This window comes from Cheilinus undulatus, linkage group 10 (assembly GCF_018320785.1).
Source record: "Cheilinus undulatus linkage group 10, ASM1832078v1, whole genome shotgun sequence".
NCBI classification, from domain to species: domain Eukaryota; kingdom Metazoa; phylum Chordata; class Actinopteri; order Labriformes; family Labridae; genus Cheilinus; species Cheilinus undulatus.
The window spans coordinates 37,863,518-37,876,859 of record NC_054874.1 but is presented as its reverse complement, the minus strand read 5'-3'; the positions used below and the strand labels follow the sequence as shown (position 1 = coordinate 37,876,859).

Here is a 13,342-nt window from a genome sequence, read left to right as displayed (position 1 = left end):
TCCTCAAATAACGCATTGGTTGAGTGGAGGAGATAAAAACTTAAATCAGTGTCAGATGTCTGTCGCTGACCATAACAAAGACACATGTTGATGATGCCATTGGAGCGACGGTCATCATGGAAACATGTAAGCAATCATTACAACATCCCTTGAAGTCTGAGCTGCTGATTTGGCATGTTCACGCATCGTTCTCTCCGATTTCTTTTATCTCTTGACACTTAATTTTTTCTCGCCTTTGAATATAAATAATGCAATCAGGGAGCGGCTGGTAGCTCGTGTTTTCCCTATTTTGATTTGATTTTCTTTATTTTAACAGGACCTGTCTTGTTCTTTTCTGTGTTGCATCCTATTTGATCCAGTGTTATCCCAATTTGTTCCTTTGTTTTTGTTCATCAATCTCTGTCCATATTACACTGTGTAAGGCTGGATGTAGACTTATCTATGAACATGCAGGAGTCCGTATGCATATATACACTGAAATAGACACAAACAGGCAGATGCTCCACTGCCGGCATGCACAAGCACACATATACTCACACACACGCTCATACACTCCTACACACAAAATGCAAAATCATGAAAACTATCCAAAGGTATTTTTAGTATGGCTTCACTGGCCCGAAAATGGACAACCCTTCTCTTTTCTGTAATTTTTTCTGCTCACTATCACACGACACACTGTCCAATAATAGTTGGAGATGATTTCAACACAGTAATTGATCCAGTCATACACAAATCATGCAAAAAACAAACAACAAAAAAAACGGACATGGCAGTCAACAGCAAAAATGATCCACTTCATAAGGGAATGTGGTCTTGGCAATAGTTGGCACCTATGACACCCATATGAAAAGCAATACTCTTTCTACTCACCAGTCCATAACTCATATTGAATTGATTTTCTTCCTCACCAGCCAATCAACAATTACAAACATCTCAATTTCACAGATACATCCCAATACCAGCAGCAACCATGCTCTCGTATCACATTGACCAGACCATACTCACAAATACAGAACAAGATGGTGCTTTAACACATCCCTTTTACAAGACCCCGAATTTGAGTTTTATCAAAAGAGAGTGGGCATCCTTCCTAGAGATAAATGAACCTCTAGAGACCTGTATTTTTACACGCCATCCTGTGTTTGCAGCCCAAAACACACCGGTGCTGCAGCGTCACGTCATATGACATGCTTCAATTGTCGCCCCTAGAACACACAAGAAGCAGCGTGTCAACAGTGAAACTCCCACCAACCACTGCTGGGCAAGGCGCTTGATACTAAAGCTGAAAACCGCTCAGAGCTCACCTCTCCGCTAAAGTGAAAAAACATAAGAGCAGTGGGGGTTCATAGAAAGTGGAGTCCTACCCCTTATTCTACTCATGGATGGAAAATGGTACTATATTTCTTCTTCTGTGCTGTAACCACTGCTGAAGTTGGTTGTACATAGAAAATATTGGGGGCAGTCGTTTGGACGTGTGTTGGATGTCGCTGTATTTTGGGTTTTACAGTTGTGAAAATTTTATCAGAAGTGCTGCGGTCACTCAGTTCTAAAACCTATTTATGGTTGAGAGAGAAACATCCTGTTATGCTGTTTTGACCTTTATTTGTTCATAGTTTCTTTTGTTCTAAGCAAAAGTTAAACTAACATAACAAGCTGGCATTAAGAGCTTATGATAAACCTTTCAGAATTTATTCTGGGAAACTGCCAACAATCTTTCGTATCAAGGATTTAAGAGAGGGGAAGCTCTGTGTAAAGCGGCAGAAGCTCTTTAATTCTTGTGATTTTTATCCTGTTAATTCAGATGGCATACATTTGATGTTCTACTCTCATTTCAAGTGGCTGAAAACATTGAAAAGGCTTTACTGCTAATATACTTGCAAACTGTAATAAATTGAAATGTATTACATTATTGTGGAGAAACTCAGCATGTCCTAGACATAAAAAGTATTGAAGTGATGTAGCCTTGTTTGTGATTTTGCTTGTCATAAGGGAACTATTTCACGTAAAGCCTGATGACTTTGTTTTCAATTTCATCTCCTCAGCCAAATTAAACCTGCCCGAGGAGCAGATGTTTATTACCAGGATGTAAGAGCTAGTCATGTTTTTAAGCACTTTGCTGTGACAACTCTGGATTGTGGCCTTGTTTCTCTTGTTGATATCAACTCTTGGTAGTTACATGACTCTGGTGCTGGGTTGAGTAAATGCAGTAAGATCAAGCTGCAGGCAGGAAACTTCCTCTGATTATTAGCACAGGAAGTCTGCATGGAGAGGGGCAGGAAATCCTCCAACTGTTAGCAGTGTGCCCGCCTGATTGGTTCGCTCTTGAATGTGTGTTTTGACTCGGCTCATTTTCAGTAAAAGGGTTATTTTTCTCTTTATTTTTGGTAACAGTGTTTTCTTTGTACAGTTTATGTTGTCTGCCCTGCATGTGTTTGTATGCCAGGGTATCACTGCTGCTGTCAGTAGTTTCCTTGTAGAAGACATAAGATGTCATGGCAGCTGTACACAAGCAAAACAGGAGACAGTGACAATACACTCTCAGAGGATAGCTGAGTGATGACAGAGAGGTGTAGAGGAGGACAGACATCTCACTGACCTAGTTAGAATGCTGCACAGGGAATCTGTCGCTTAGCATTATGTACTCAACAGTACACCGACTGCATGCCTGCTTTGCTAACAAAAATGTTATGTCAGTGCTTGAGGTATCAGATATAACAGAAATGCAAGATTGTTCAGCAGAGAATGTAAACCTGTTTTTACTTTTACTGCATTTCCACTAAGCAGTCTGATTCTGTTTGATTTGGTACTGCTCACATTTACTTTCATTTCCACTGTTAGAAGTTGGGAAAGGTACCAAAAGCACTTCTTGCTTTTTAGCACACTTCTGTTGGGGTACCAAGCTTACCAGCCTACACTTTGGCCCGAATGGTAGAAAAATGAATCATTTCCTGTGCAACAGTGGTAATAATGGACAAACCCGAAACACGTCATGGATTTAAGAGAAAAATGTCAGCAATGCCCTTGTTTTTGGGTATCATTGGTGAAGAGGAGATTCACTGCCTACCAAGTTAGAGATGTGGAAATGCAACCAAGAGAAGGGTTTACCAAACCAAACTGAAACAAATAGGACCGCTTGGTGAAAATGCGTCACATATCCACCATTAACAAAATATGCAACAATTATGATAACACACGAGCTGTTTAAACATTATTTTTCCTCCAGGAAATGCAGATTTTGCTGTTTATAGTTCTCTTGAATTGATAGAAAACGAGGGTCCTTGTGCTTCAAATTAAACGGAATAGCTTTAGGTTTTGGTACAGCAGTTATGTATCAGAGGACATCTTCATAGGCTTGAAGAAACCAGAACAAATATCTTTAGAAACCTTAAGACCAGAGGTGTATTTGAATGATCAACTTTTTGCTTTGCAGTTTGATATATTTGTCAGTCAACACATTTATTTGGCTGATCACAAACATGCAGTCCCCTCTCCTGCCGCACAGACTTTGCATTTATTACTTGCGTACAACCTCACTACTTTTGATGTTCAGGCAATTCAACATTGATTGGATGTAACACATCCTGAATGGCTGACTGTTTGTGAGTACCAAGGTTTAATACAAAAAGGTTTTACCTCTTAAGCCCTAGTGGGACCAACGTTGGTCAGTTTGCCTTGATCCAAACAAACTTGCGCTGTGCACTCTATTTTTGCACAGAAGTAGTCATGTTACACATCAAATTAAACAGAAGAAGCTCAGCTACAAGCCCCATTAAACAATTTTACCTACACCACATCCAACTCAAAGAGAGCTCAAATCAGTGACCACATATCAAAGTGGCCATAGTGCTATGTAGCCAGACACTTTCGCCCCGCTATAGGATGGTGCATGGTACTACAGACATAAATATGGTCTCATTTGAAAGCCCTGCCTATACTGAAGATTCAAGTCATGTTTGTGCATTTTCCATTTGTTTCAACAGTTTCTTTTTGTTTCCTGCACTTTATTGTTGTTGTTTTTTTGTGCCATTGAAAATAAATCTGTTCCTCTTGGTGTCAAACTCTAGTTCCTTTGTAAGGCTATCTTTGAAAGGGAAATACATGGAGGTCTGGGTGATTTGAGGGGTAAAAAAAGAGTTCCATGATGCAGTGACCACCTATAATGGCATACAAGTAAAAAAAAACAGATTGATACCTGAGATTTTTCAAATGGCAGAGATAGTGCCAAATTGGGCCAAACTGGGCCCAAATGGCACAAGAGGGGATTTTGCCTGGATATTTTTTACTAAAATCTCTCTTATTTTGTCCTGATATAACCCTCTTGTGGCATAAAAGTTGAAACAGGTAATGTCAAAATGTGGTGCTTTGGCCTACTGGAGATTTTTGGACTTCAACTGCATTGTGAGATATCTATGCTAAAATAGCAAAAAAAAAAAAATAAATAAAAAAATGCGAAAACGAAATTTTTCATTTGCCAACTTGATTCTCTCTGATCAAGTAACATATATACACATATTTGCACTTCTGAACAAATTTCACAAGTGCCCTCTTCACTATTGTACCTTGATCATTTAAATAGAATTTGTAGTTCAGATTTATACTCATTTAATGATGAACTGTAAATTTCGAGCAGTAGCCTAATACAAGAGGCTAGGGCTTAACAGGTTAAGGCAAACTTTGCCAACCTGTCAGCATGTTTTCATAGCTCCTCAGCATGTTGTTTGAGCAACCTGTTTATTTATCAGCAAACTAGAGATGAGCCCAGTTCACAGTGCTGTTTGAAAGTGTGATATTTACACCCCTGTGATATTTCACCTTCTCTATGAAGGTGTAATGGGGAGACAAAGTGGTACCCCTTCAATGCTGTCTCTCCAGGTAGTAACAGAGGTGCAAAAGAGACAATGAGGGGTCAGAAGAGTCAACAGGGGAGCAAAGTGTATGTGCATGTCTGACTGTATGTACACTATAATTGTCCCATGCTGTAATGACAGCAGAGGCTTGTGTCAAGTCTGCTGTGGAAATGCGATGTGATAACACCCACTGGGAATAGGAAGATACTAAGTTAACAGATGAATAACTTCTCATTACTAATTACTTTTCCTACCATATAACTTGGCCATTTTAAATGTACAAGAACACCAGGTTGTGGATTTTTTTTGCAGGAAAATTCTTCAAGTTAAATAGATTTTAAGTTTCTGTGTATGTGTATGTCATCACTGCAGGTTCTGCTGCCAGCAGCCAGTCTCCTCCAGCTGATGGATGTTCGTCAGGTTTGTTGTGAGTTTCTTCAGTCTCAGCTTCATCCTACCAATTGTCTGGGCATCAGAGCCTTTGCTGACCTGCACACATGCACGCAGCTCCTCAACCAGGCCCACGCTTATGCTGGTAAGCTTCACACTGTTCGCACCACAAATCCTGAGTCATCTTTGCCACTGTGTTAATGTATGTGCGGTGTGGTAGGTGGTGGTTGTGTAACAGTTGGTTCTACTTTGTCCTTTGGTGAAATGCTACATGTCCAGAAAGTTTGAAAGGATCTAAGTGACAGAGATAGATGTCCAGAAATTATATCTACCAGTATGTTTGTGCTGTATGTAACCCTGCATGTTTGTGTTTCTCAGAGCAGCATTTCACTGAGGTGGTGCAGGGTGAGGAGTTTCTGGGCCTTTCTCTGCAGCAGGTTTGCAGCCTCATCGCCAGTGATAAACTCACTGTTTCCACTGAAGAGAAGGTCAGGCACACTTCACTCTTTTCTCTTTAGTTTTGTATGAAAACTATTTATGAGAATAACTTTTATAAAGGATTTCACAGCAAACAAAATACAGAGTTAATAAGTACCAGGAAAAAGTACAAGATTTAGAAATTCTAGTAGTTATTATGGACCTTCATCCTCTTCAAACTGATTGGCCTGCCTTGACAGAGGACATATTCCTAAGGGTGTCAGCTGTTAGTCTGTCAGCGGGGAGAGCCTGCAGGGGCATGTGTGTGTCATCCTGCTGTCAGAGCAAGCGTAGGCTTCAAGGTGACTCCTGGTTCAGTCAGACAGATACAGAGGGAGCCGTCATCTTGTCTGTTCGCTGACAAACTGACTGCTTCTGGATGCATAATCACACTGTAGTGAAACATCTACAAAAATATAAAGGAGGATGTCACAGAGATGTGTGACATTTGTTCACAGTTCTGGTTTGGTTGCTTTAAATGTTGACCCAGTTATGTTGCAAATTTGAGGCTATGAAAAAGTAAAGAATGAAAAAAAATCTTCCTGTTATTCCATCTTTGGGTCTTATCATGCAATTTAAAAAAGGCCACCCTGACAGGAGCCTTAAAGTCCCTCAAGAGACTTAAACATTCAGGATGTATTTTTTTCCATGACATTTTTCACTTTCATAAAGTCAGTAGTAAACTTACTGATACTACTCAGTAGTAAACTTACTGATTTGAGTGACTTAAAGGCTAGTAGCGATCACAGTGAAAACTGAGGCCAAACAATTTGAAGAACAAATCTAACTTTGACAGATGCAAAACTGTTCCATTAAAGGGAATGAGCATTCTTCTATCATTCTCATTCAAAAAAGGAAATTAAGATTTTTTGCAAAGTATTCTGGGAAAATAATTTGCCTCAATGTTTGCAGTTTTTGTAGAGCATAAAATCTCAGCTGCAGATAAATTGTCTGAAACTGTTCTTGGACATTGCATGTCAAGGGAATATTGCAACTACTGCGATTTAAAAATTGCGGTAGGACATACTGCAATATAAGTTAAATTTCGATGAATTGCCCAACCTTAGTACATATTGATACATATAGTTACATTGTGAAATGTCTGGTTTATGAGAAGTAAAAGCTTTGCTGAAATGTAGTATAACAGTAAAGTTAATGAACTCCATGGAAATTTTTTTTTCTGCAAAGATTTTAAAAAGGACACTAGTTTTAGGCATCATTAACCCTAAATTTATAATTTGTTGTGCATTACTCTAAAATGTTGTCCCTCCAAATGACACTAAATAGCAAACAATTTATGATAGAGCTGGGGAATTGATTGAGTCTCAATCTCAGTAACAATTTTGGTTTCCCTGATCAGAGAAACAGGATAATCATGATTAAAACATCACTTTGCTGCGTGTCCTGTTGTGCAGCTTTTGTCCATAGCTTTTGAATTGTTTGGTATATGCACTATGTTTGTTGTTACATTTATTTGTTATTTATTTTTTTAAATCAATGTGCCATAGATGTTAGAAATGCAGTAAGTGTTTATGCTTTAAACTTATCTAATTATCCATCAGAATAAGATTGACTGTGATTTTTTTACTTTAATTTAAGGATGGCACTTTTTTTTATCCCTTTGCTGTCTTGTTACCGTGTTTTACTTTGTGTCTGTGAATCCAATGAGGAAGAAGCATATTAAGTTGGTGTTTGTCTTTTTTGTGTTAAGCAGTCGTTGAGTATGAAACTACCTAGAGAGAAGTCTTTTGAGACATCCAGTATTTGTCCCCTCTCCCTCAAGTGCCTCACTTTCTCATGTTTTTGTGCACAGCAGGGGAGCAGCTCAGTCTCTTGTTTGCCTGAAAGTATCTGCTCCACAGGCCTTTGGAAGGTGACATAAAGTGAAATGTGTCAATGAATCTGAAGCATCAGATTTTGGATTGCAAAACTTTTGCAACAAAGGTCTGCCACCTTTGTATCTACACCCTGCTGGGAGCCAGTGTGATCAATCAGTCATGTATTTGACTACAAAAAGGCAGGGTGTTACTACTTTAACGATGCAGTTCACACCACATGTGAGTGCTATTGACAGAGTAGCAGGGCGTGTGAGAAATCACTGAACTGTGTCTTTTAAAACACATTTACTCGTATTGTTCCTCACAGCTGTTTAACTCTTCCCTCCAGGTGTTTGAAGCAATGATAGCCTGGATCAAGCATGATAAGCCAGCTCGTCTGGAGCACATGCCCAAACTGATGGAGCATGTCCGACTTCCACTGCTGTCCAGGGATTACCTGGTACAGGTACAAGAAAACATCTGTTCTGCTCTGCCTTCCCCGCAGTCTTCAAAATGGTTTCTATTTCAGGATTTAAAAAATGACACTTATGAACAATAGTCAAGTTTTTAGTAAAACGGAAGCGACATTAGGAGTTTCTTGAAATATTGTGGGAAGTTAAGGTATGAATGACATTTGAAAAGCAGTCATTTAAAAAAGAAAAAAGATGTCGGCCACCTTGAAAATGAATGCAAATGAAGGAGAAAGCAAGATTAGACATCTTTGTACCTCCAAACAGAAGAAAGGCATCTGATGTTATGCCATGTCTTATTTTCTTGAATATAAAATCAATCACTGTGGCATTATTATTCAATCTTCACGTGTTTCACTTTTAAAAAGCAAAGCTGGCTAATAACACATATGAATAGAAAGGATATGAAATACTCTGACTATTAGGTATACTTTGTCATTACATGGAAAAGGCAGAAATTTGTCTTTGACTGGCATGTGCAAATACATTTCATTTCAAACACAAAGAAACACTTACGACTCGCTCACACTAGGCCCCTTGTACCATGCCCAAGCACATTTGACCCTCAAAGTTTATAGAGTGCTCCAAACCATACTCGAGCATGGTACACTTCCTTGGCCTTACACAGATGGTAGAGATGGCTTCAGAAGGGTGCGGTTTCTCATGCATGTGCACAAGCATGGGCGTGTGTGCAGTTGTATGACCATAATATCAAACATACCAAAAATCCCTCTGACCATTTTGGGGCATTCAACCGGCTTGTGGTCTGACGTCATATTCCCCTGTAAACCAATGACACACAATCATGCCAAAAGTTGGTCAGACTTTAAATAAGCCGAGTGGCTCAAATTTGTCTGAATCAGCTGAAATTTACTTGGTGCCCAGCATTATAGACCAGGTGTCATTCATAAAAACAATAGGCACTCCAAAAAAAAACCAACATTAACATAATAAAAACATAAACACAACAGAGAGCTTCATTAAAATGGCTATTCTCCTCTAGATCAGTATTGGGGGACTTTTGTGAATAAAAGCTATTGATAACATAAGTTAGCAAGAGGAGAGCCATCCCTGTTTATTGGGCAGATTTCTAATCAGTGGTCTGTTGCATGTAAATGCGGTGGCACAGTGCCCTGATGATCAGCTTTCTTACCTTTTTCATTTTTCCTGTTTCAGATTGTTGAGGAGGAAGCCTTGATAAAAAACAACAACACCTGCAAAGATTTCCTCATAGAAGCAATGAAGTATCACCTGCTGCCAGCTGACCAGCGGCACCTTATAAAGACGGACAGAACCCGACCGAGAACTCCAATCAGCATCCCTAAAGTACAAAAACACACGTACACTCAATATACACACAAGCAATGCAGTTACAATAAATACAGTCAGTGCGTTTACATTCAGTTAGAAAATGCAGAATTATTCCGTTAGTTTGACTAAAACTGGACATTTTAAGAAGTATGTAAAACATCTTAGTCTGACTGAAATCGTACTAAATCTGATGTCTCAAATTCAGACAAATGTATCTAGATTGAAGATCTCAAAGGGCCTCATTCACCAATCTGCTCTGAAAACTTCTTATGCACTTTTTAAGAAAATTCTGACATTTAACAAATTTTTCTCATCCTCGATTTATTCTTAGTTTTTCTTAGTTTTTTACATTTGAAACTTAATTTAAAACAATAAAAACCTGTCCATCACACATGGGGATTTAAATGTTAAATGATGTTCCTTCTTTTTAAAGGGTCAGATTCTATAATTAATGTTTGTTTTAATGAAGTCATAGAAAAAAGAAATAAACACCCTCCAGCCAGTTTTACTATTTTTAATACATCTGGAATGCATATTTTTCATATTAAAACATGAAAGCATCGTCAGAGCCAGAGATAATTTTCAAATAAAGTTTGTCACATATAATTGATATCCACAAATGGTGCAAAGAATAAAATTAAAACTTCCTGTTTTGATGCTATGTGGAGCAGTTCTACATCTACTTCAGAACCATTTAAGTATTTCAAAGTATTACAATTGTTTTTGTGGTTTAATTTAATTTGGACATTACTGACATCTTCCCATGTCTTTTCTTACTCATGTTTGCCTTTAATGTTTCCATGCTGCCTTGAATTCTCATGCCCTTATATATAATTAGGAGAAATATCCACATGCCACTAGCTTACGAGCACCTGGTATTCAAAAACACAGTTGCAAACAATTCAGCAGTTTAAGAACGTTTCTTGAATGCCATGTAGGTTTCTCTTGGAAACTTTCTTAAAAACAAAATTTGAAGAGATCTAAGAGCGATACTGTTGAATGAGGCCCAATTTTCTCTTGCATGTGAACATCTCAATAGAACAAGACAGAATTCTGTGCCACAGTCTCTGTTCCAGACTTTGACCCAGAAGTCAAAAAGCTTAAATGCTAGAATTGTTACAGAAGTTACGTTATCATTGTCTTTAGATAACATTAAAATAACGGTATAGGGTTCATCACATTTGTACCAAAAGTGAAGCATAGATTGGGTACAAAATGCACAGAACTGTAGAATTCTTGCAATTTCATACAACCAGTTTGCTGCTAGCTTACTTCTCAGCAAGATCAGCAGGAAAGGTTCCATAGTAAGTAGCTGAGAGGGGAAACCAGACATGCTCCTGTTAATAAATCCATTCTCCCTTGGTGCATCAGTGTTAATTTTGGCAGCTTCTTAAAATGCACTTTTAGTCTTAGTCCTTAAATTATGATGTTTTTTAGTTTTAATCAAATTTTATTAATTTTTATGTTAAAGGTTTAGTCTAGATTTAATTGACCAAAACTCAAAAACATTTTTGTCCTATCAATAAAAAGTCTTCACATTTTAGTTTTTACTTTTGGCCACAACATTTATTCTCTTTCAGCTGATTCAACTGGCCAAATTATTAAAATAGTATCAATGTAAAACTGTCATATTAATGCACCATCAATACTTTAATTGATTAGAAAATACACTGTTGAAAATACTGGCATATGAACAATGGAGAATTTCATTTGGCACTTGCATTTTACTTTCCTTGATGAAAACCAAACTTATTTTTTTCCAGTTTGTATCACCAAAGATCTTAGTCTAGTCTTCCTCATGAAAAAAGTTAGTCAAGTCACATTTTTAGTTGTAGTTTTAGCCGATGAAATGAACACTGTAGTGTATGTAGCATGTATACTTGGTCAGTGACAACTGTCCAGTTCAATCGTCTAATCAAGCTTTATCTCTAGCTCAACTTTATTGCATGTAAACACACTGAATGTCTGTAATTCTGATTTCTAACACTGGCCGTGTACTTTATCAGGTGATGATTGTTGTGGGCGGTCAGGCTCCTAAGGCAATACGCAGCGTGGAGTGTTATGACTTCCAGGAGGATCGATGGTACCAAGTAGCTGATCTTCCTTCAAGACGCTGCCGGGCAGGTCAGTCTGTGTTTTGTCTGTGACACCTATTGTATTACGTCTAGTCCGACCCTGCTGTTCAGTCCTACAAACTCACTTAAAACATCACAAAATTCTGAATATTTTGATTAAAATTAAACGAACAATTCCCAGCAGACAAAGTCTACCGTACCACTGAGCATTGTGTGTTTTCTATTGATTATAATGTCTCAAATTAGAAGTATAAAACAGCTTTAAGCATGCAGCTCACATCTCAGTGCAGGGAAAATTTCTGATATTAGTAGCCATACCTTGACTAAAGACTTATTAGATAGAGGCTGTCTTTTATTGAAAGTATGGAAAGAACAAATTTCTCACTGAATCTGAGGACAGAAATGTTTTGTAATACACTGTTCTGATATTTTTTCATATTTAAAGCTACAACTGTCTTTAGTTTAGAAACTAGTCTTTAAACAGTCATATAATTCATATTTTTAAGCACAAACAGTGAGAGTTTTCAGAAGATGAATCATGATTACATCCTAAACCACCCTTCTGTCTTTATTACGTTATCCCAAAGCCTTTACATATTTTCTCTCGTGTGTCCAGGTGTGGTTTCCATGGCAGGCCATGTGTATGCGGTCGGGGGGTTTAACAGTTCATTGCGGGAGCGGACGGTGGACGTGTATGATGGAGTAAGAGACCAGTGGAGCGCTGTGGCGAGCATGCAGGAGAGACGCAGCACTCTGGGAGCAGCGGTGTTGGCAGATGTACTGTACGCTGTGGGAGGCTTTAATGGAAGTATAGGTATGTTCTTCAAATTCACAACTACACTTTCTAAAAAGCTGAGTTGTATTTTAAACTTTTTTTTAATCACTGTGAATAACAATGTTGTCTTCATGGGTTTGATGTTTATTTATACATTTTTGAATTTTTTATTTATGTTGTTTGAAATATGATTTGTTTGTGTGCTTGGTTTTCTGTGAGACTAAAATGGGTCAAGCCAAAGACCTTGAAAAAGCTTAGGTTGTACTTTCTGTGATTTGTAGTTATAAACTGCATTCTAATGTTGAGGCACTAAGGTGAATTATTCTGAATAGAAATGACCTTTTGATGGATGTGATTAGCATGCAGATACAGTGCCTATAAAAGGTACTCACCCCTGTATGTTGACCCTTTTATTGGTTTTATAAATCAATGATGGTCAAAATAATTTGGCTTAAAAAAACAAAGAAAAAGAAAAAACCTCTTTAATGTCAAAGTGGCAGCAGATTTCTACTACGTAATCTCATTTAAATAAAAAATATGTAATGTAAAATAAGTGACTGCATAAATTTTCATCCCCTTCAGGGCAGTATTTAGTAGGTCCAACCGTCAGTCAGCCTTGCACGTGTGGACGCTCCAGTTTTACTCAATTTTTCTATGTGATCACATATTTTATCTTACATATTTTTATATAATTGATATGACTTTGTATAATCTGTTTTTACTGTGACATTTAAGATGTTTTTGAAATTTATTTGTAAAAAATCTTGAACATGATTGATTTTTAAAATGAATAAAAGGGTTAAACATCCTAGAGGATAAATACTTTTATAGGCACCATGTCTGCAGTGCTGTGTCCTTATCAGGTTTATACATGGAATGTATTTTGCCTGGCATTATTGAGGCAGAAAATGCACACCGATTTAAAATTAAAAAAAGGAAAGTAGAAAGCTAGTCAACAGTTGTACTCCTACTCTGAATGAGCAGATATACAAGGAGTTTTCCTTGAATGTTTACTTCCTTTAGAACAAAGCATTGTGAAGGTCTCTCAAAAGAAAGAGATGTCTGCACGTTTAGTATAGCTAAATAAATCACAGTAATTCAGGTCAAACCACAAATGATAATTCAATGCACATTTACTTAAGATACTTGTAGTTATTAAAGAAGAGATAGATGTAGA

At 37.7% G+C, this 13,342-nt stretch overlaps 1 protein-coding gene across 3 annotated transcripts in view; it reads left to right on the top strand.

Moving 5' to 3' along the window:
* klhl3 (kelch-like family member 3) overlaps positions 1-13,342 on the top strand; it is a 38,556-nt gene that overhangs the window by 19,616 nt on the left and 5,598 nt on the right. For all 3 annotated transcript variants that reach the window (XM_041798295.1, XM_041798294.1, XM_041798296.1), the window contains 6 exons: positions 5,223-5,385; positions 5,619-5,728; positions 7,884-8,000; positions 9,181-9,330; positions 11,322-11,439; positions 12,007-12,204. In XM_041798295.1, coding sequence (XP_041654229.1) covers positions 5,223-5,385; positions 5,619-5,728; positions 7,884-8,000; positions 9,181-9,330; positions 11,322-11,439; positions 12,007-12,204 — 856 coding nt within the window. The remainder of the gene's footprint in view (positions 1-5,222; positions 5,386-5,618; positions 5,729-7,883; positions 8,001-9,180; positions 9,331-11,321; positions 11,440-12,006; positions 12,205-13,342) is intronic.